We start from the raw sequence: 21178 nt of genomic DNA on the forward strand, positions 1-21178 counted from the left end.
GGCATTTTGGCTTTGGGCTAAATAAATGCAGTTCTCAAAATCATTTTTTAACATAGCTTCTTTACTCTTCTCTACTTCTAAATTTTAAATCTCTGCTCCCAAACCTCTCCAAATTCTCTGGTCTTACTTTAGCTTTTGCAGTGCTATTTCTGTGTCAGGTAGACATTTGGGGTTGCATGATTTTTGCCTTGGATTTGTTGGGAATTATTTTTTCTAATGAAATTATTCTGTTGCCTATTATTTCCCTTTCTTAGCCTCCACTCTTGTCATACACTATACTTTCCTGCTTTCTCTGGTTAAGTATCATCTCTATTCCTTCACATTCCTTCATTCTTTTGGATGATTGACCAAAAGATCATCCTTCAAAGAGTGATGATTCCTTCACTCTTTTGGATGATTGCCTGCTTGCTGCCAGTGACCCAGCTCTAGCTGGAGTTGATCACTCCACTTCTCAGTTGTCATACCCTCTCTTTCTTTTAAGTGCACAATCTGGGTGGGAAGGTGGTGCTGGGAAATGGTGAGTGAGCAGCATGTCCTGAAGAAAGTGACTGTGTGCTATTTTGCAGTGCTTCATTTGGTAGAAGTAGTGACCCCACAAGTCCCTACATTTCAGCCAATCGCAATTCATCTCCTGCTACCTCACCCATTACCATTGGTTCATCTACCTCTCAGGGCAGCCAGTGGCAACCTGCCTCTTCTTGCCCTGCACCAATCAGTGCAAACACTACTGCATCTGTACACCATGGCAGGTAAGGCTTCTTGGAGCCATTTGAGTTGCACTCATCAAAGTTAATGCCTCTGAAAACACATATGAGATTTGAACCAGACTTCATCGCTGTAGAAGCAAGTTTGAATTGCTGTGAAAATGTCTGTAATTTAATGAGGATGCTTTTGCTTTGATTTTTGTTAGCCCGTCAACAGTTATTTATTGAATAATCATAGGGTATGTGTCATTGTACTTGGTGTTTAGGTGTCAACTAAATATGACTGCTTTCATCTCTGAACAACCTTACCAGTTGTGATTACAATTTGAGGGTCATACTATTGTGGTAAATTAAATATTAAAAATATTGCGGCCGGGCGCGGTGGCTCACGCCTGTAATCCTAGCTCTGGGAGGCCGAGGCGGGTGGATCGCTCGAGGTCAGGAGTTCGAGACCAGCCTGAGCAAGAGTGAGACCCCGTCTCTACTAAAAAAATAGAAAGAAATTATCTGGCCAACTAAAAATATATATACAAAAAAATTAGCCGGGCATGGTGGCTCATGCCTGTAGTCCCAGCTACTCGGGAGGCTGAGGCAGTAGGATCGCTTAAGCCCAGGAGTCTGAGGTTGCTGTGAGCTAGGCTGATGCCACGGCACTCACTCTAGCCCGGGCAACAAAGTGAGACTCTGTCTCAAAAAAAAATAAAAATAAAAAAAAAAAAAAATAAAATAAAAATATTGCCATGTTTTACTTATGTTAATTTTCTAGTAATTTTGAGTAGGAATCTCTTGTATTTAGTCTTTTTGGAAGATAGCAAACGAGGGCTGTCTGGAAAGTATCTAGCTGTTATTAATATCACGAGAATGGTTTGCTCGACATAGATGTAATCTGGCAACCAAGGTGAGTGGACTAGAATGCGCATGCGTGAACAATGACAACTTCACTGTTCTAGTCAGTGGGGCGCTAGACGCCATTGAGTGATCACGTGTACTGTGTGGACGTCGCACGCAAAATGACTGAGCAAGTAGGGCAACGAATCTGCATCAAAGTTTGTATTAAGCTTGAACATTCCTCTGCGGAAACTATTGGGATGATTCAGAAGGAATCGGGGACAATGCAATAAGTGCAGCACAAATAGAAGTGTGGCACAAATGCTTCAAAGATGGTTGAGAGTCTGTTGAAAGTGATCCACTTTCTGGAAGGCCTGCAATGAGCAGAACACCTGAGAATGTTGAATGTGTATGGGTTAGGGTAAGAGATGCTGGGAGAACTGTGTGAAAGTCCCCATGTGCCTACTTTGAAAGGGAACGAGGCGTCATTGTCCTGTGTACAATGTTTCTTGTAATTTGTATCTTCTTCAGTCAGCGTCCCCATTTTTCATATTATATTGCTGGATACTTTCTGGACAGCCTTCGTACAAAAACATATCAAAAGGAAAAGTAACATAGGTTCTAAAAGCCTCCGCACAGCCTTCTAAAAACTTCCAGCCAATGAGAGTGTTTTGCTGGGAAGAGCATGAGAAGGGAGAGATGTGTGTTTGTCTAAAATGTGTTTGGGGGGCAGTATCTTCTTGGTTTCGAGTTCATCTAAGGGATAGCATGGCAGAGTGTCATTGTAAAAGTACAACAGGACTGTGACTGTAATTTTAACTGTAGTTTTTAATCCTTTATGTGTGGCCAGAGACCTTTTTGCTTTGGGGTATGGCAAAGGGTCCCCTATTGTGAGTCTTGTTTCTACAACTGACACAAAGAAAATAAAAACATGTTCATAATGATAATGTTGCTATGAGAACACTGATGATGATGGTGCTTGATTGATATTTGTCAGTTCACTAGATTTCTTTCCCTAAAATAAGTGGTGATCATTAATTCACCTAGGAGGGACAGGTTTATGATGGGTTATTAATAATAATACTGTATAATTATATAGAAATTTATTAGGTCCCCATAATAATCCAGTTGTATAGACATAGTAAATATTATCACCATAGATGAAGAAATTGAAACACAGACGTTACCTGAGTAACTACTAAGGGCTGGAACTGGGGGAAAATAATTACAGCTGCCATTTGTTGAACCTCATTATGTGACAAGCATTGCATTAGGTACTGTACAAAAATTATATTGGGATTTGGTTTACTCATACATAACAGTATATCCAAATAATAGTGGCTTAAATAAGATAAAGGTTTATTTTTTTCTTGCACTTTAGGAATTCCAGAAATAGGCAGGGCTGGCACAGTAGCTCCAAAGTCATTAAAGGATCCAGGTTTTTTCTGTCTTTCTGCTCCACAATCCTTACATCGTGGCTTCTGTTTCCATGGTTTGTCTCATGGTCCAAAATAACTGCTGGAGTTCTAGCCATCCTGGCTGTAGGCAGGAAGAAGGAGGAAAAGTGGAAACAGACAAAGAGGGAATACCTCTGAACTGAGAATTTCCCCAGAAGTACTTGTTTTCTGCTTATATTATATCTCATTGAATACATCTAGCAGCCAGGGAGACTTTGAGAAATGTGGATTTTAACTAGGGTCACTGCTGCCCTCACTAACATAGGAATTCTGTTAGGAAGGAAGAAAGGGACAATGGATATGGGCTAGGAAACAAGCTGTCTCAAACACGCACATATTATTTATAGTCTCATAATGAGCTCCCCAGTATATGAAGTATTATTTTATAGATGAGGAACCAGAGACCAAAAGCTTAATCATCTGCCCAAGGTCACACAGCTAGTGAGGAACTAAGGTAGGATTTGAACTCAGATTTGTCTATTTCAAAACTCTTGTCTATGTTGTCACTATTTTATTTCCACTGAGTTTATATTTTATTCTGGTTACTAGTTTAGGTGTTCTACATACATTATTTTATTTAATTATTACAAAAGCCCTGTATCATATCCCCATTTTAGATGAAAAGAGATCAGAGAGGTTAAGTTTATCTTAAACTTAGTCCTTAGTGGTTCCAAAGCCCGTATTTATTCTACTCCATTGTATAGCCTCTGATCCCTACTGTAGAGTTTTTCCTATTCTGCTCCTAACAGTCTACTTGTAAAATTATGCCACATATCAAAATAATAGTAAAAGTCATATTATGTAATTTAGTAAAATTAAATCGTTGGCATTTCTACAGCGTAAGAAATTATAGAAAGACCAAAACATGTTATTAACCTAAAAAAGAACTTCAGGTATGGTTTTGATAAGTATAACTTTTTATAGCTGTGTTTCTGGCTAATTTTATTAGTACTTCATATAGGCTTATATCTTGTAAGTCTGAAGAATTGTTTTCCCTCAATTTTTTTTATTAGAAAATAAACATAGGCCAGGTGTGGTGGCTCACATGCCTATAATCCTAGCACTTTGGTAGGCTGAGGTGTGAGGATCACTTGAGGCCAGGAGTTTGAGACCAGCCTGAGCAACATAGTGAGACCCCATCTCTACAAAAAAATAAAAAAAGTTAGCTGGGTGTTGTGGCCTGTGCCTGCATTCTCAGCTACTTGGGAGGCTGAAGCAGGAGGCTCGCTTGAGCCCAGGAGCTTGAGGTTGCTGTGAGCTGTGATGATGCCACTGTACTGTAGCCTGGGTGATGGATTAAGACCCTGTCCCATTCATTCATTCACTAATAAATAAATTCACCTTTTTTCTGAGTCATTAACTGATCTGGAGAGGTAGCTTGTATTTTTTAGATACTACTTCCATCTTTAAAAATTTTCTATTTTTGTATTTGTATCTAGGTACCATATTTATATTTTTGTGTTCTGATTATTTCTTTCAACCTTATTCTAATAATGTGTAAGTAAGCTTATAGCTACTTGTGAACATTTCTGATAATAATTGGGAGTAGGTGGAAAAAACAGATTTTTAGCATTCACGCTTTTCATTGCTTTCTGCATCTCTGTGAGTATCAATTTTGGATCTCTGTTACCCCAGCAACAAGCCGTGACATCACAAATGATAGCTTTTTGGGTAGAGAGCCAATGGTTGCTCCCAACTCTTTGTTAAGAAACAAAGATCTTATTTTCATGTAAATGACTTTAATTATACAGCTTGTTGTTGAAAAGTGTATAGTTAAGGTTACATATAGAATCCTGTTCGGTTTTTGTTTCAGTTTGTCACTTAGGCAGTTATAAATATAGACAATTAGGCATTTGGTTAAATGGAAAGAGAGAGCAGTTGCTGAAGTACGTGAGGGAGAACTAAACATACTGAGATTATAGAGTATTTATCAATTGTCTCTGGATAATCCAAGAAGATGGTCGTCAAATCTAGGCTGAGGACCACCACAAAGGCTCCCACTGCCAAGAATTAAGGGACAGGTGGAGACTGATATCGTAAGTGACTTTTCCATGTATGAAGAGGCCCTGTCTCTGTGTGCATGTGTGTGAAGACCAGATGCTACTGGGGTGTCATTGAAAGCACTCTTGCATATGTCACTATCTTGCCTTGTGCCATTGCTAATGATTTTTGTTTGTTTTTTAATCTCGGGCAAAAAAAAAATAAATCTCATAAAATGTAATGTCCTCAGGCAAAGGATGTCAGACTAAATGTGTAATCATACTGTTTCAAGATTTAAGAGCTCAAAATAAGAAACAAACAAACAAAATCTGAGCGAGAAGATTCTGTAGTTAAACCTCTCTCTAACCCTTCTGTCTCCATACCCGTGCTTTGTTGTGCAGCATGCCTAACCGTTCTCTTTCTGCCTGTCTCTTTTTGATTTCAGGATTCCTCCCAAATCCCAGGCTGACTCGATAGCAGAGAAAACAGCAGACAATGTCTCTTCTAGCACTCCGCTCTGTGTGATCACCAATCGCCCGCCACCTAGCACTGCCAATGGGGTCACAACTGCCACTGTGCTCTCCACTGCTGGAACAGACTCCTCTGTGGAAGCCAGGGAGAAGAGGAGGTATGCCAGGTCACTGATTGTACTTGTAGGACTCTGCTTTGAGGTAGGAGATAAAGGAGTAGACGTAAAGTCTTTTCCCCAATCTCAAATAAATTTATGAAAATAGATCTTCATATTACTGTTTGGGTTCTGTCTTTTGCTTCTGGGAGATTTTGGGTACAGTTCTCAGTTATTTCTGATCATCTAACGTAGACACTTATTCTGTTATGGTTACAGGGCATATCTTTTTCTATTTGTCTTATGATACAGCCAGTTGTTAGGCATTATTTCTGCATTTTTGTGATGAGAACTTGAAGCACAGAGAAGAATCTTTTGTTCTGAGTAGTTTACGATGACTTCTGTGGCAGCAAAGAAAAGTAACAGTATGATAAAAGGCTCAAAGAAATAAAGCTCGGATGTCATGTTTTCTTTTTTCTTTTTTTAACATCCCCCCCCACAGGGATATCAAGTTTTAATTAATTTGAGAAGAATACCAGAAAAGGAAATGAGTAGGATGTGATGATGTGGTAGAAGGATAGAGACTGGGTATTCTGTAATTCTTTAGAGAGAAGTTATGAGAGAACAGTTGTGAATTGACATAGGAGGGACTTAAGGTAGAAGCTAAGAAGAACTTTTTGATTGTCAGGATTAAGAGAAGCTGTGGAAGATGTGACCAAGGGAGAATGGGGCATTTTCTCCCACTTGAAGAAGTACAAAAAACAGAATGCACTCCATTTGGGAGTTTCAGATCTAAAGACTAAGGCTATAATTTTCCCTTCTTAAAACTAAAAAACAGGTGAAATCTTATCAAAATTTAGATTTCAGTTTGGCTTTATGTTATTTTGAATATCCAAAGGAAGGAGATTTTTTATTCATGTGTATGTATATGTAGTAAGTGAAAAAATCTTACCTATAAGATACAAGTTAAACTTTTTGTTTGTGTATTATAAGGACAACTCTAATGTATCTAATGTGTCCATTATAAAGACACAGTTTGAGAAGGAAGGGAAAGGAGATGTTAAATTAGTTGGAAAATAGTGCTTTTCTTCTTTTGTTTCCTCTTTTTTTTATTTCTTTACATAAAAAACTGAAGGAAATTAATTACCTGAGGTAATAGGTTTCAGAGCTAATAATTTTCTTGTTTTAATTTGCCTCCAGCCAAGGAAATATTAATCAATATTGAATAGTTAATGCTTATGTATTTAATAGGTCAGATATAATTTGGATACTATTAGTTTCATCTAGAAACTAAATTCAAAAGTAATCTTTTCATTAGATTAAAAAATTTCTCTTTAAACTATCTTTCTATGCTGAGAGAAGTAAAATGAGTTAAATTGATCATTAAGATCATGATCCCAGAAAGGAGGGAGAAATTAGGTTTTTTTATCAAACTGCATTATTAAATACCTAGTTTTATGAACTATTATTTAGACAAACTTAGATAGTTACTGCCTTCTGAGAATTTCATGACCTTCGGTCAATTACATAATGCCTGCTATAGATTTTGGTTTTGTTTTATTTTTATTTTTTGTAGGAACAAGGTCTTGCTATGTTGCCCAGGCTGGTCTTGAACTCCTGGATTCAAGCAATCCTCCTGCCATGGCCTCTGAAAGTGTTGGGATTACAGGCGTGAGCCACCACACTGGGCCTTGATTTTGTTTTAGAAGTTTTATTCAGTCCACAAATATCTATTGAGTACCATACAATTCACCCATTTAAATTGTACAATTCAGTGGTTTTTAGTATATTACAGATATGTGTAACCATCATTACAGTCAATTTTAGAACACTTTCATCACCTCAAAAGAGAAGTCTTGGTACCCTTTTGCTTTTGGCCCCACCCCATATCCCCATTTCCCCCCAACCTAAGCAACCACTGATCTATTTTCTGTCTCCGTAATCAGTACTTTGTTCCTTTTTATGGCTGAATAATATTCCAGTGTATGGATATATTACATTTTGTTTGTCCTTTCATAAGTTCATGGACATTTAGGTTATTTCCACCTTTTGAGTATTATGAATAATGTTACTATAAACATTTTTGTACAAGTTTTTGCATGGACATATGATTTCATTTCTCTTGGGTATATACCTAGGAGTAGAATTTCTGGGTCATATGTTACTAGAAGATTTTAAGCCAAAAGTAACATGGTCTAACTTATATTTTTAAAAGTCCTGGCTTTTAAACTCTGGCTACAGAATTGCATATGAATTGGACAAGGGAAAATGGACAAGAATGGACATGAGTTTACCAGGAAGGAGATCATTGCAGAAGAAAGGCACATGAGTGAGATCCGTGGATTATACTGAGATAATGGTGGAAGAGGTGGAAAAAAGTGAATGGTCTCAAAATATATTTAGGAGATTGTTCCAGAAACATGGTAGATGGAACTTACAAGGCCCCCTTTCCCATGATAAATATAGAAAAATATAGTTAATACTTTCCTGGGGAATATATTAAAAAAGAAAAAAAAGTAAAAAAAAATATATATATATAGTTGAATTCAGAACAATAAAAGGGAACTCTCAAATGACAAAAGTGAAGAGAACTCAAAAGCCAGAGTGGTTTGAGTGGCCCAGTATCTATGTAGAGTCCTATTTAAATGGGAACCCACATATATAGGATTGGTATCAGACCTATATGTAGACCTTAGGGTTTGGAAGCTCATATTTTAATGCTGTGTGTAGGAAGGATGGCTCTGGACCTACTAGGCTGGGATCTGTAACCAAGAACCTATATCAAGCTAGAAATCTCAAAGGGCTGCCCAGTTCATGAAAAGGGTACTTTGCCCATAGCTCAAAGAAGTGGCAAGGAAGGAGGTCTAAACAAGAGTCTAGACAGGGACAGAAAAGTCATTTGTGAGAAATTTTCACTACCCATGTAGTTTGGAACTCCCAAGCTAAGAATTTAACATAGAAACTGGGTCTGTATTTGTGAAACCTTGTGGCGCTGGCACAAGCAAATTCAAAACCACCTTGAAGGAACACACCTACAACCCAGCATACAAGGGATTTCTATAAAACAATTCCGACCAAAGATGAATTCACATGAAAAATAAACACTAAAGGAAATGAATCACCATGAGGGAGAGTCAACAGATGCAGGTTCTGAGATAAACTCATAGATGCAGACTAATATGTAATAGAAGTTTTAAATGTGGAACAGAAACTTCAAACTATTACTGGCATACGTAACAGTATTAGAGGTGACTGGCTGTATTGAAAATAGACACTCCTATAGGAACAGTTAGGTAAATGAATCAGGTGTGGTTTTTAAAATATAAGATTCTGCAGAATTATATCTGTGTAGATTCCTGTTTAAATGGGAAGTCACATATATAAAGCATCTAACAACCATTTATTGAGAGACTACCATGTACCAGGCGCAGAGTTATTAAAGATATAAGGTCAAAGAAAACATCTTTTCTGCTCTTGAAGATCTTAAATCTCTATTGAGGAAGGGCAAACAAACAAATCAAATATTATGGTACGGTTGTTAAGTGCTATTATAAAGATATGTATATGTAGGTTGCTATGGAAGCACAGAGGAGGGGGATATAACTTAGATTGAGTGGGAGACAAGAAAAGGAGAAGGTGGCTGGAGTTGAATGTTGAAAGGCGACTGGAAGGCACCTGTAAGTAGTAACAGGAGGATGGTATTTTAGAGGAAACACAAGAAATTCAAGACACAAACAAGTTCAGTACACCTGAGGCTAGGAGAAAGTGAGGCCAGAGTAGCATTTCTGAAAGTGTCTTTTGTGACATAGATTTAGATGAAGGAAAAAGAAGCATTCTGTGGCCAAACAAATTTGTGAACAGTGGATTAAACAAAGTTAAACAGATCACTCAAAAGCCTTCTCAGGGTCATTCCTCTCAGAGGGGTGGGAGCGAAGAGTGGACATGGGAGTGATTAGAAATTGCAGCATTTTCCAAATTTCTGTGTCCATGGAATAGTTTTTTTCTTCCCACAGAAAACCAAGACTGGTATTCCACTGCATAAACTTTGGAAATTGTGGAGCTAGAGAGGTAGGCAGGAACCAAATCATGTAGATTTTTGTCTATGCAATGCTAAGAAACTTGAATTTATATTCTCAAAGCTGTGGAATACAACTGAAGGATTTTCAGCAGGGGAATGACTTGATCAAATAAAACATATCATTTAAGCTTTTACAGAATTAAAGCCATTTAGTTTCTCCCTCTAAACAAACATAAACTGAAAGATAAAAAATCAGATGTTTTGAAAACAGCTAAATTTTCCTTCTGAAAGAGCGTGCTGGGTACTAATTCTTCCCTTAGAAGCTGCAGCTTTCTCTGTAATCAGCTCATTGTGGAAGCGTTTTGACTCCTGCTGGGAAACCTTGATGGAGGCCTGAAGCCTGTGTTCACAGGTTCAGTTTGAAACAATTAATGAGCATTGGGATAAATGGGGCTTTAAAACTGGCCACAGCAAGATCTAACCAGTGGAAAGTCATCTCTCAGAAATAATCTCCATTTGCAGTATAATTAGAGCACTTGGATTGGGGAGTGGGTCTTAGTCTTAAATTGCACAGCTGGCTCTGCTTTTCTGAGAATGTTTTATTCTAAGAGAGGATAAGTGGGTGCATGTGTACCAATTGGCCAGTGATCATTCTCAGCTTTACACCCTCATGGTAACAGTCCTTTACTCACTTTAACTACTGATATATTGTGAAAGCTAGATACAAAAGGATACGTTATGATGCCAAAATAGTAATAAACATGGAAATGTTAACACTGGATTTTTCTGGGAGATTATGGATAATTTTTATTTTATTTTTTTCTGTATTTTCCAAAGTTCCAGAGTGATAAAGTATTATTGTTATAATGGGACGGAGGGAGCAGGGAGGGTTGAAAAAAAAATAACAATAGGGATAACAATCTCCGAGCATGTAAATCTGTGAAGATGGCTGTGGTCATTGAAGAGCAAACATAATAGTCAAAGGTTCAAGGTTTATGGGATTCTAGATAATTTATGGTTTTGCATACATAGCTCGGGGCAGAACTTCTGAAAGAGTTTATTACTTCTGAGAAGGGCATTATCTTGGATTTGGGAGTTTTCTTTCCTAAAAAGCTCAAGTGCACTCAAATGTATTCTCTTCACATGACAGAAAGGAATAGCAGATGTGCTCCCTATTTTACAAATAGGAATGCTGAGGTCCTAAAAGAATAGTTTGCTTAATTTCACACTTTGAGTCAGAGGCACAGCGGAGACCATTACTTAGGCCTGTTCTTTCTCCTGTGGAACTCAGTATTTCTTCTTTTGAATTTAAGTATTATCCATTCAGAATAAAGGTTTTGATTCAGGGGCCAGTCCTCCTTCATCCACAGCTCAGAATACAACAGTATCTATCTTCAAGGCATTCTGATAACCACCATCCAGGCTTTGGATTGCTGTGGGGACTGCAGAAACCAACATCTTCATGTGATCATGAAGGGGCTGCTTTGCCTGGCAGACAGCAGGACAGAAATGGCAAGTGGCAAGCAGTTGGCAGATAACTCTGCAGGGATACCAGAGCCAAGCAGCAGCTGTCACAATAGTGTAGTGGTTGGGTTCACTTTCCAAAGCTCCAAGTTTTCCTTAGCAACAAAATGTAAACAATTCCTTTGGCTAATATTAGAGTCTGATAGTGTTTGCCTTTGATTCTCTTGTTCTATTTCTCCTCTAGCCTTTTCCCTCTCCCCCCACACCGACACTGAATTTTACATATTTTTTGTGGGTGGCCTTTCTTTTTTTATAGAAATGGCTAAACATAGTTTTCCTCCACAAGTCACTAAAATTGTTTCTCTCTCCCAAATAGCCACGTTACATGGGATTCTGTTTTGCTTGGTCAAGATACGGTCAGTACTGGCTGAGTTATATATACCACACATAGCAACCTTCTTGAATCCCTTGGGAATTCTAGGTAGTTATTCCTGCTAATGTGAAGCTGTCAGCAGATTAATTTGGCATCATCTTTGGAATGTTGGAATTTTAAACCAAGTAATTAAACTCTGAGTCATGGTTTTTAAAAGTCATTGCATTCATCCCTCTGTCTCTAAGCTAAAGACTGGCAGCTGTCAATTCAAAAAGGTACTCTAGAAAAGAGATTTTACAAACTCCTCCAGGCTCTCTCCATTTTTGTTCTAAAATGAGTATTCATCCAAAAGTCTGCAGCAATGCTGAATTTACCAAGTTTTTTCTCTGCAGATACAATCTCTCTCTTCCTAAGTATGAATATTGAACAGGAAGAGACTGAAATGTATGTAGCAGAAGGTACATTTTCTATTATATTGCCCTTCTGGAGGTCTCTGGGTTGCTCATACAATGAGGATTATGCTATGGGACGCCAAACAATTCTGGAACAGAAAGAAAGAAAAAAGTGGTTGGGCCCTAATCCTTAGGTAACAGAATAACAAGAGGCTTCACCAGGCTGAAAACACTTAACAAGCAAAACTGCTTTCAGTGTTATATGCCACATCTTTGCAATTTTTTTCAGAATATGTCACTTTGAAATGGTAATGATGATATGTGAAATTAGGCTACCGCTAGATAACTCAAGCCCCTCCTTCACTTCTACCAGTTGATTTTCCCATATTAGAAAAGACTGTTGCTTGTAACAATCTCATAAAATGGGCTCTGGTGTTTACTAGGGAAGGACAGCCAGATGAGCGGCACCTGTTTGCTGAAAATTGGGCTTCTGGGAAAGCTGCCGCACAGGTGTGTGGCAAGGTGTGTCTGAGGTTCCTTGACCCTAGATAACTATACACTCCTATGTAACTGTGAATGGCTGGACTTAGTGGGAAGAGCACAGGATTGATTTAAATTCTAGTTCAGCCTCTTATTTGCTGTGTGATTTTGGTTAAATAAATCAGGTTCCCTTTCTGACCCATTCCTTATATGTAAAAAAAGGGATAATACTACCATGTATGCTGGTTGTGGGGATTAGAAATAATTCATGGATAATCCGGATGTCCCTAAGCCTATCTCATGGGGCTATTGTGAGGATCAAATGTAACAGACTATGTGAAAGTACTTTGCAAACTACAAACCAATTTAGAGATATATATGAGAATTATTTATGTCATTTATATATATGACAATTAAGATCTTTGCCTAGCTTCTCCAAAGCTAATATATTTGAAAATAAAATCTACCCCAAAATGCTAAATATTGGTTCCATTTTAGATTTCAGATTGTTTTATTTATTTAATGTTTAAACCCTACATGCTATAGGGATTCTATATCTCAGGGTTATAAGACTTAATTTCTTAATATAAACCCATTTGTCCTGTCTTTTAATCTCTTTACCTATTATTTATAATGTCATGCATTGCTGTGATGTACTTCCCGGAGCCCTAAGGGAAAATCTCCACAGTGGTAACACAGTAAGTGACAGCCATATGCAGGTACTTTTTGATGGCTTTTCTCCCCTCGCTAAGAGGTGTTCAGGAATCTAAGCACTTGCACATTTATTTGAAGTGACAACTAGTGAAATAAGTGTGATGATAATGCTAGCAGTTGACCTTTGCAGGAAAGTTTGAGCCTGGGTCTCCTAGTGATATTCTTTGTGTTAAAAACGCTAGTAATTCCCTTCCAAAGATTCCTTTCCTGCCAAAGTTTCCGTTGTTTTGCAAACAAAGATATTCCATACTATGCAATATTGGATATTTTTGATACTAGGGTAAACATGTTTTTATATTGGTTATTGTGATGATTATATAACCCCGTGAATATACTAAAAACTACTGACTGGTACACTTAATAAGTATATGAATTATAAAGCTGTTTGAAAATAACACTAGTACTGTTTAGCCCCATTAAACACTTCTGGGAAGGAAGACCTGGATGTTGTCTACTAAGAATTAACACAATAAGATTTAAAGCCTTGAATGAAAAGTCTATTTTCTTTTTTTCATATTTCTGTTGCTAAACACGGCTATCGCAATACCATCTCACTTCGTTTTCCAGAGATAAGGGCATTTCTCATGCATTTCCTTAGCACACCACTTAACTGTTCAGGAGAGGAGGCTTAAAGTTTCCCCCTCTTCCACAGTCCATGTGTTGAGAAGAAAGGACAAGAATTCCCTCATGTAGCAGAACCTCTGGTGGTTCAATCCCAATTCCCCAGCCACTTCAGAGTGAAGAAGCAGTCACCTAACACCTGCTAGTCAAAGCCCTTATCAGCCATGTTTTTACAGTTAATCTCCTTCTGATAAAGTGATTCTTTTTTCAGAGCTGTGAGTATCGGTGACATGTAGGAGGGGCCAAAATTTTGTGCCCTCACTCAACCCCCTCCTTCACTTCTACCAGTTGATTTTCCCATATTAGAAAAGACTGTTGCTTGTAACAATCTCATAAAATGGGCTCTGGTGTGTACTAGGGAAGGACAGCCAGATGAGTGACACCTGTTTGCTGAAAATTGGGCTTCTGGGAAAGCTGCCACACAGGTGTGTGGCAAGGCGTGTCTGAGGTACCTTGACCTGCTCTCACGTGGAATGATACATGATCTGGCAGTGGAGTTCCTCGCCATTCCCAGTTTTATGGGAATCAGAAGCCACTGGAAGTTGATCTGTGCATTCTGGGGAATTGAGACCAGCCTCTGCCATGGTTTTACTGCACTCTCGGCGTTTGGGGGCTAACTGAGGTGTGCCGAGTGGAGACATCAGCGAGTGCTGGAGATGGAATGGCAGAAGCAGCAGGTAAAATGTCTTTGTTTGGTAGCTTTGACATCCTAGAGGCATGTTTCTAGTGTCTGACTTCTCCATTTCCTCGTGGGTCTTTGGGAAGCTGGCCTGGCTGCGGGAGGAGGAGAGGGCAGTGTGAGATACGGAGCGTTCAGAATAACCAGCTTGAAACTTCTCTGGTGTTCCTTTGAATTCCTAATGAATTTAATCATGTGCACTGACTTAAGGATCACACTCGAGGTTAGGGTAGTAGAGGACAATTAAGAATTTCAAGAAGTAGGCTCCTCTCCCGCCCGCAGCCCAGCCGAGGAGCCGAGGGTGGCGGCGGAGCCCCCAGCCATGGCCTCGGGCGACACCCTCTACGTCCTCACGGACGGCTCGGCGATGCTGGCCTAGATCGTGGAGCTGCACGAGACCGAGGTGGGGACCGTCCTCGTGGAGAGCATCCCGACCACGCTGGTGGGCGAGGAGGAAGGGGAGCAGGACGGCGGCGGGGGCCACCACCACCCGCCCAGGATCGCGCTGAGCCGCTGGTCGCCGACGACCCGACCCGGGGGCACCGCCGCAGGGAGCTGATCCTGCTGCAGTCGCGCGAGGAGGTGGCGGGCGGCGGCGACTCGGACGGGCTGCGCACCGACGGCCGGGTCCTCGTCCCCGTGCCCGCGCCGGCCGGCGGCGACGGCGACTACACGGAGCAGACGCTGGTCACCGAGGCGGCGGCGGCAGCAGGAAGGGTTACCTGGGCGGCGGCGCCCACCTGGGCAACAGGAAGCGGGGGCAGAAGCAGGTGCAGACCAACACCCTGCAGGCCGAGTTCGCGGTCGCCATGTGGTCCTCAGATGAAAAACAAGATACAGACCCGGAGACAGTGGTCCAAGAAAAGGTCATTGGAGAGCACTCCCCTCCTGATTATTCAGAGTACATGACAAGAAGCAAACTTCCTCCTGGAGGAAGACCTGGCATTGACCTCTCGGATCCCAAACAACTGGCAGAATTTGCTAGAATGAAGCCAAGAAAAATTAAAGAAGACGATGCTCCAAGAACAATAGCTTGCCCTCATAAAGGCTGCCCAAAGGTGCTCAGGGATAACTCTGCCGTGAGAAAACATCCGCACACCCACGGGCCCAGGGTCCTCGTCTGAGCAGAATGTGGCAAAGCTTTTGTTGAGAGCTCGAAACTAAAACGACCACCACCTGGTTCACACTGGAGAGAAGCCCTTTGAGTGCACCTTCCAAGGCTGCGGGAAACGCTTTTCACTGGACTTCCGTTTGCGCGCACATATGCGAATCCACGCTGGAGACAGGCCCTACGTGTGCCCCTTCGACGGTTGTAGTAAGAAGTTTGCCCAGTCAACTAACCTGAAGTCTCACATCTTAACACAGGGTAAGGCCAAAAACAACCAGTGAAAAGAAGTAGGAATATGCTTCTCTTTTGAAAAGGAAACTGATTATTGGTACTGTTATTCTTAAGTTGGATGGTAATACAGAGCTGGTAGTTGTAGTATTCTTTATGTCTTGTCTTAAATATTAATAGCATATATTTTAAATAAAACAAGGACAAATTGTCGGATATTCAGGGCAATTACAGAGAGAAGCTGGTTTAGGTAGGTGAAGGGGCAGACTGAAACTTGAAATTATCAAATGAAGAGACTAGTTTGATAAGGTCTTCTGGGGAAAAGCTGTTTACTTACTACAAACTGTATAGTCAGATTGAATCTTACTGAAAGTAAATGTCCACGTGTATAAGATGAGAAGTTTCCTGACTGATCTTGTATGCTCAGAGGACTAGTTTCTGGACAAAATTCTAAATCATGCTGAGTCAAGCAGTATAGAAAATCCCGCTGATGGTTAGTCATTTTAGCCTTGTAGAGTACTCATCAGACTCTTTGAATTCAATTACTTCAAAACTATGCAATTCTCCCTTTTTTTAAAAAAAATCCCTTTCTATTCTTCTTCCTGTGTTTTGTATCTTTGGTAATTGTGTCACTTCAGCTAGGTAGAAAACTTAAACCCTTTCCCGAACGTTTTGCTTTCATGACCACCTCTTCCTTTATCCACATGCAACCTTCTTTCTGGAATGGCGTTTTCTCACCTCTGCTTAACAAAATCTTATTTCTACTGTAGGAACTCACGCACCTGAAACCCCACTACTGATTACCCTGCTCCCCAAGCCCGAGGCTGAAACTATTACTCTCTCGTTAGTGTCCTTTTGTAGCCCTGTTCTCAGGAGTGGTTTACTAATTAATTAAATGGTATGTGGTCTCTCTTCATTACTACATTATGAGCTTCTTGATGCTGCTTTTTTTTTTTATTGAGTTTTCTTCACAGCACAGAGCCTAATACACAGTAGATGTTGGGTAAATGTTTACTGAATAAAATTATTTCTCAAATGAAAATGAGCCCCTGTGTCCTAATCATCTATGCCCATAAGATGGCAGCAGAGGAATGTCAGTTAATCTACTTGAGCGTGATGCTCCCAAAACCCCTATTTCGTGTTCGGGACAGTTTGCAGATGAGCATATCTATCCCATTCCATTTGAAGTGTTTTAATACAGGGAACGCAGATATTTTCTGGCATAGGGAAGCCCTTGGTGGACTTGCCCTCTGGGGCTTCACATGAGAGCAGCAGGCACAAGGTGAAAAAGCCCCCTGGGTTACAAGGCAGAGTACCTAGTTTACTCCTCAGCTAAGCACATAGTTTATGCCTTCGCAGGCAAGCCATTTAGCTTCTCTAGTCTCAGTTTCTTAATCGGCTAATTGGTAGAGTTAGGAGATTTGTGGGTAATACTGGATTCTAAAATAACAGCATTCTAAGTCAGCAATGACTGTCTTAGTTATGTGCTCAGTATTACACTAAAAACTGTGAGTATAATAAGAAAGGGTTGTGCCCTCAAATCGAGCACATCGGATATAAGCATGATTGTATATTAAGGAATACTATATCTTTGCAAAATTATGTTCGGGTAGGTACGTTAGGAGTTCAGAGAAGAAGGTGAATGGTGTAGGATGGAGTGGTTAGAAAGGGTTTCATGGGGCCAGTGGAGGTACAATTGAATTGGCTTTCAAGGTTTAAGTGGGATAAGAGAATTAATGTTTTTGAAAATTTATTATATGCCCAGTACCCTGCTAGATGCATTTTTAAGCTTCATAACTTTGTGGGATATGTAATATTTTAATAAATATAAGACAATGAATTAAGGCTCAGATAGATTAAGGAACTTGCCCACAGTTATAGAATTATTATAGAATGAAAAGCCAGGATTTAAAACCAGGTCTTTCTGTGGAATGCTATAGCTGCACAGATGTCACCAGGCCTTTCACAGTCTAGCCATGCGAAGCTCAATAGTACCTACACCTGGCCAGGCGCGGTGGCTCATGCCTGTAATCCTAGCACCCTGGGTGGGCGGATTGTTTGAGCTCAGGAGTTCGAGACCAGCCTGAGCAAGAGCGAGACCCTGTCTCTACTAAAAATAGAAAGAAATGATATGGACAGCTAAAACTATGTATAGAAAAAATTAGCTGGGCATGGTGGCACATGGCTGTAGTCGCAGCTACTCGGGAGGCTGAGGCAGTAGGATTGTTTGAGCCCCGGAGTTTGAGGTTGCTGTGAGCTAGGCTGACGCCATGGCTCTCTAGCCTGGGCAACAGAGTGAGACTCTGTCTCAAAAAAAAAAAAAAAAAAAAAGTACCTGCACCATCGAGGTCAGGACTAGATGTGTGTTACACCAGTGATTTCATATCAGCCAAAGACCATCACCTGTCACATTAATGTTAGTTTGAGTTTTACAGAGTTTGCATTTTATTTTTAAATTTTAGTTTTGAAATTATACAAGCTATAAGCAATATTTGATATGTGCCTACGTTTAAGTAATATTATAATAAAAGTAAGTAAAAAAAAAAAAAAAAAACTTGGGTATTTTGGGCTTCGAAGCCCATGCTTGCTCTTCCACACCACCAAGCCATGTACATCCAATGAGTCAATCTTAGTAGGACCATTCTATACCGTGAGCGTAGCAATGTGAGCACAGTGGTTAGAAACTCTTGATATTTCTTTGAAGGAAAGATAGAACTTTTAGGAAATGAGTAGTTGTCTTGGGAGATACTACTTCTGAAAATGAAGCAAATTGAAAACTTTCTACCCTCTCTGTAATCTAAATGGGAAATGGGGGGGGGCGGTTTGAAAACCAAACGAGAAGTTGTCTTATGGGTCACCTGGCTTGTTCAGTGTTGGGAGAGGATGCAGCATATGAGAAGTTTATCTTTGGGAGAGTTCCAGGGCCTTCGGCAAGCATATTTCTATTTTAAGAAGTACTTAAAAAATGGAATTGGCTGACACACTTACTACTTGAATGATTGTTTTTGATTCTTCTTTAAATAATGATTTTTCTTCCTTTTGGTCTCTTAGTTTACCCTGGGTAGTATACTGACCTGCCTGCCTCTTTAATTGATTTCCTCTGAGATAAACTAGTCTTCTAACCTGAAAAAGGGAACTAGAATGTGATTCACAATCCCTGAGCACTTGGGCTGGAAATGGCTCACTGATCATTGACATGTAAATATAGGAATAGCTCAAAGATCCTTTAAGAACTAACTTCCTTTATAATGAGGCTGACAATGTTTTAAAGAAAGAACACTTGGCATATAAAATTCATAAATAATGGGAAGCAAAACTGCAAGCTTAGCTATATCTAGGACAAAAATTCACCTTCACAAAGGTTTTCTTTGTCTTGACAGTTGCTTATCTTTTCCATCATAATAGAATTCACCTTTGGTCCTGAGCTGCCTTCTAGGGTTACTGTATCTCACCCTTCCCTTTGCTGTTAGTCTTGGAAAAGTCCTCTAATTTCACTTCATCCACTTCCTGGCCTTCTTAGTCATTCTTCAACCTGTTAAAATAGAAAATCTGCCCTACCTGCCAATGCAATGAAATTGTTCTGGCAAAGGGCCGTGTAAAGTTCTTAGTCACTTCATCAGATTCCTTAGTCACTCCATCGTGTACCTTGAACTCTCGGCAGCACTTTATAATATTGACTACTGCCTTCCTAAATTTTTATTGTACCATGACCTCTCTGATACCATTCTTTCCTGGCTGTCTTCTATCTTTTGATTGCTCCTTCTTTGTGTTCTTTTTAGGCATTTTTCCTTGATAAACACGTTAATTATTGTTCCTCAGCCTTTCTTTTCTCTTCCCAGGACTCTCCCTAGCTGACCTTATGTACTCGAGTTGCTTCACTTACCACTTGGATCTCTGTCTCCAGCTCAGACTTCTTTGCTGTGCTTCATAACATGACACGTAAAGGACTTAGGACCGTGCCTGACTTCCAGGAGGCACTCCGTACCGATAGCCATTTCTGGCCATTATTTTCCTTTCTCCTTTGTTTCTCCATCTATTTAAAGTATTGCCACAGGTATATATTTCTGTAAGGGTTCTCAAGTCGTCTTTAGAAAGAGGGTATAAACAAACCAAACCACTCTTTCTGCTGACCTTAAAAAGGCGAGAGAGAAAGTCTGTGCTCACGTAGTTTTAAAAAAAAATCTTTGTTAATGGTCCTCCATAAGTATCACCCAATTGAGAAACTTGGAAATCTAACTAGAAGCCTTTTTCTTCTTTACTGCTCACAGTCCATCATCAAGCTCTGTCATTCTTCTTAAGAATCAATCCTTCACATAGTGGCGTGTGCATGGAGGCTGAGGCAGGAAGGAGGCTGAGGCAGGAAGGTCGCTTGAGCCCAGGAGTTCGAGGTTGCTGTGAGCTAGGCTGACGCTACTGCACTCTAGCTTGGGCAACAGAATGAGACCCTGTCTCAAAAAAAAAAAAAAAAAAAATCTTTCAATTCCATCCTCTCCTCTTCATCTGCACTGCCCTCCTAACTGGCCCTTTGACCTTGTCTCCTGCCCTACCCCACAGTCCACCCTCTGCAGTGCACATTAGTGATCTTTCTAATACGCAGATTTAACATTTGATCAGGTCATTCTTTCCTGCTTAAAATCCAAAAATGGTGCCCCAAGCAATTTTGTCCCTCCTTGATTTCTAGGAAATCCCTTCTCATACTCTTCAGATTCTGTTCATATCACCCCCACCCCATGACGTTTTATACCTGACACTCCTCAGGTTTCCTCTCCAGAACTCTTCGTAGAATTTTTTTCCTTAGATTTTAATTATCACTACTTAATATGCCCAACTCCTCCACAAGACCCTGCTTGAGAATAGACCTTCATTTTTATACGCGGTATCTAGAATAGGTCTAAAAGGGTAAGATAGGTAAATCGTTGAATAGAATTAGAAGAAATGAAAGAATGAACCAACACTATTGACCAAATTTTTTAAATGGTAAAGAAACGAATAGGAAATTAGGGCCAGCCGTCAGACAAAACTGTAATAACTCAGATTCTGAATGAATTTCATCCATAATCTTAAGTCAGTTCAATAATTGTGTTGCAGTCCCTAATAAAGGGTAGGCACAGTGTTAAATATTGATGATGTAATGACAAAGAATATTCCCCACCTAGAAACTGGAGAGTGGTGGTTAGCGGTAAGTAGAACATAAGGAATTTCATTTCACTAGATCTTAAGCTCCTTTTTTGTTATCTGCGGTTTACTGTGGTGGCTGGCATCTTAGTGGGCTAAGGCAATTGTTAGTTTACATATTACTTCTTAGTGTGAATGAAAAGTCGGTGTCTGTCTTCAATAGTGAGTTTCAAAGCTTTTTCTGTAATTAAAAAACACAGTTACTTTAGGCTAGGAGGGGCGTGACTACAAAGCGGTCTGAGAGGATTTTGGAGAGTGCTGGAACTGTGCTGTATCTTCATTATGGGACTGTATGCATTTGTCAAGACTCTAGCCTTCCAGCTTCCTGGAAAAAAAAAAAAAAAGAGGTTAAAAAAACTCCTCAAGGACCTATATACTAAAAAGGGCAAATT

The 21178-nt window shown here is 39.9% G+C and overlaps 1 protein-coding gene and 1 pseudogene across 8 annotated transcripts in view; both read left to right on the forward strand.

The window, feature by feature from the left end:
* The window catches only part of PPP1R12B (protein phosphatase 1 regulatory subunit 12B), a 175757-nt gene that overhangs the window by 60183 nt on the left and 94396 nt on the right, over window positions 1-21178 (forward strand). For 5 of the 8 annotated variants that reach the window (XM_045536244.1, XM_045536247.1, XM_045536245.1 and 2 more), the window contains 2 exons: window positions 567-749; window positions 5415-5597. In XM_045536244.1, coding sequence (XP_045392200.1) covers window positions 567-749; window positions 5415-5597 — 366 coding nt within the window. Of the gene's footprint in view, window positions 1-566; window positions 750-5414; window positions 5598-21178 lie in introns of those variants that run through there. The other 3 variants (XM_045536249.1, XM_045536248.1, XM_045536251.1) reach the window with 2 other exon arrangements.
* On the forward strand, window positions 13804-15787 carry LOC123626959 (annotated as a pseudogene).

This window comes from Lemur catta, chromosome 23, assembly GCF_020740605.2.
Source record: "Lemur catta isolate mLemCat1 chromosome 23, mLemCat1.pri, whole genome shotgun sequence".
NCBI classification, from domain to species: domain Eukaryota; kingdom Metazoa; phylum Chordata; class Mammalia; order Primates; family Lemuridae; genus Lemur; species Lemur catta.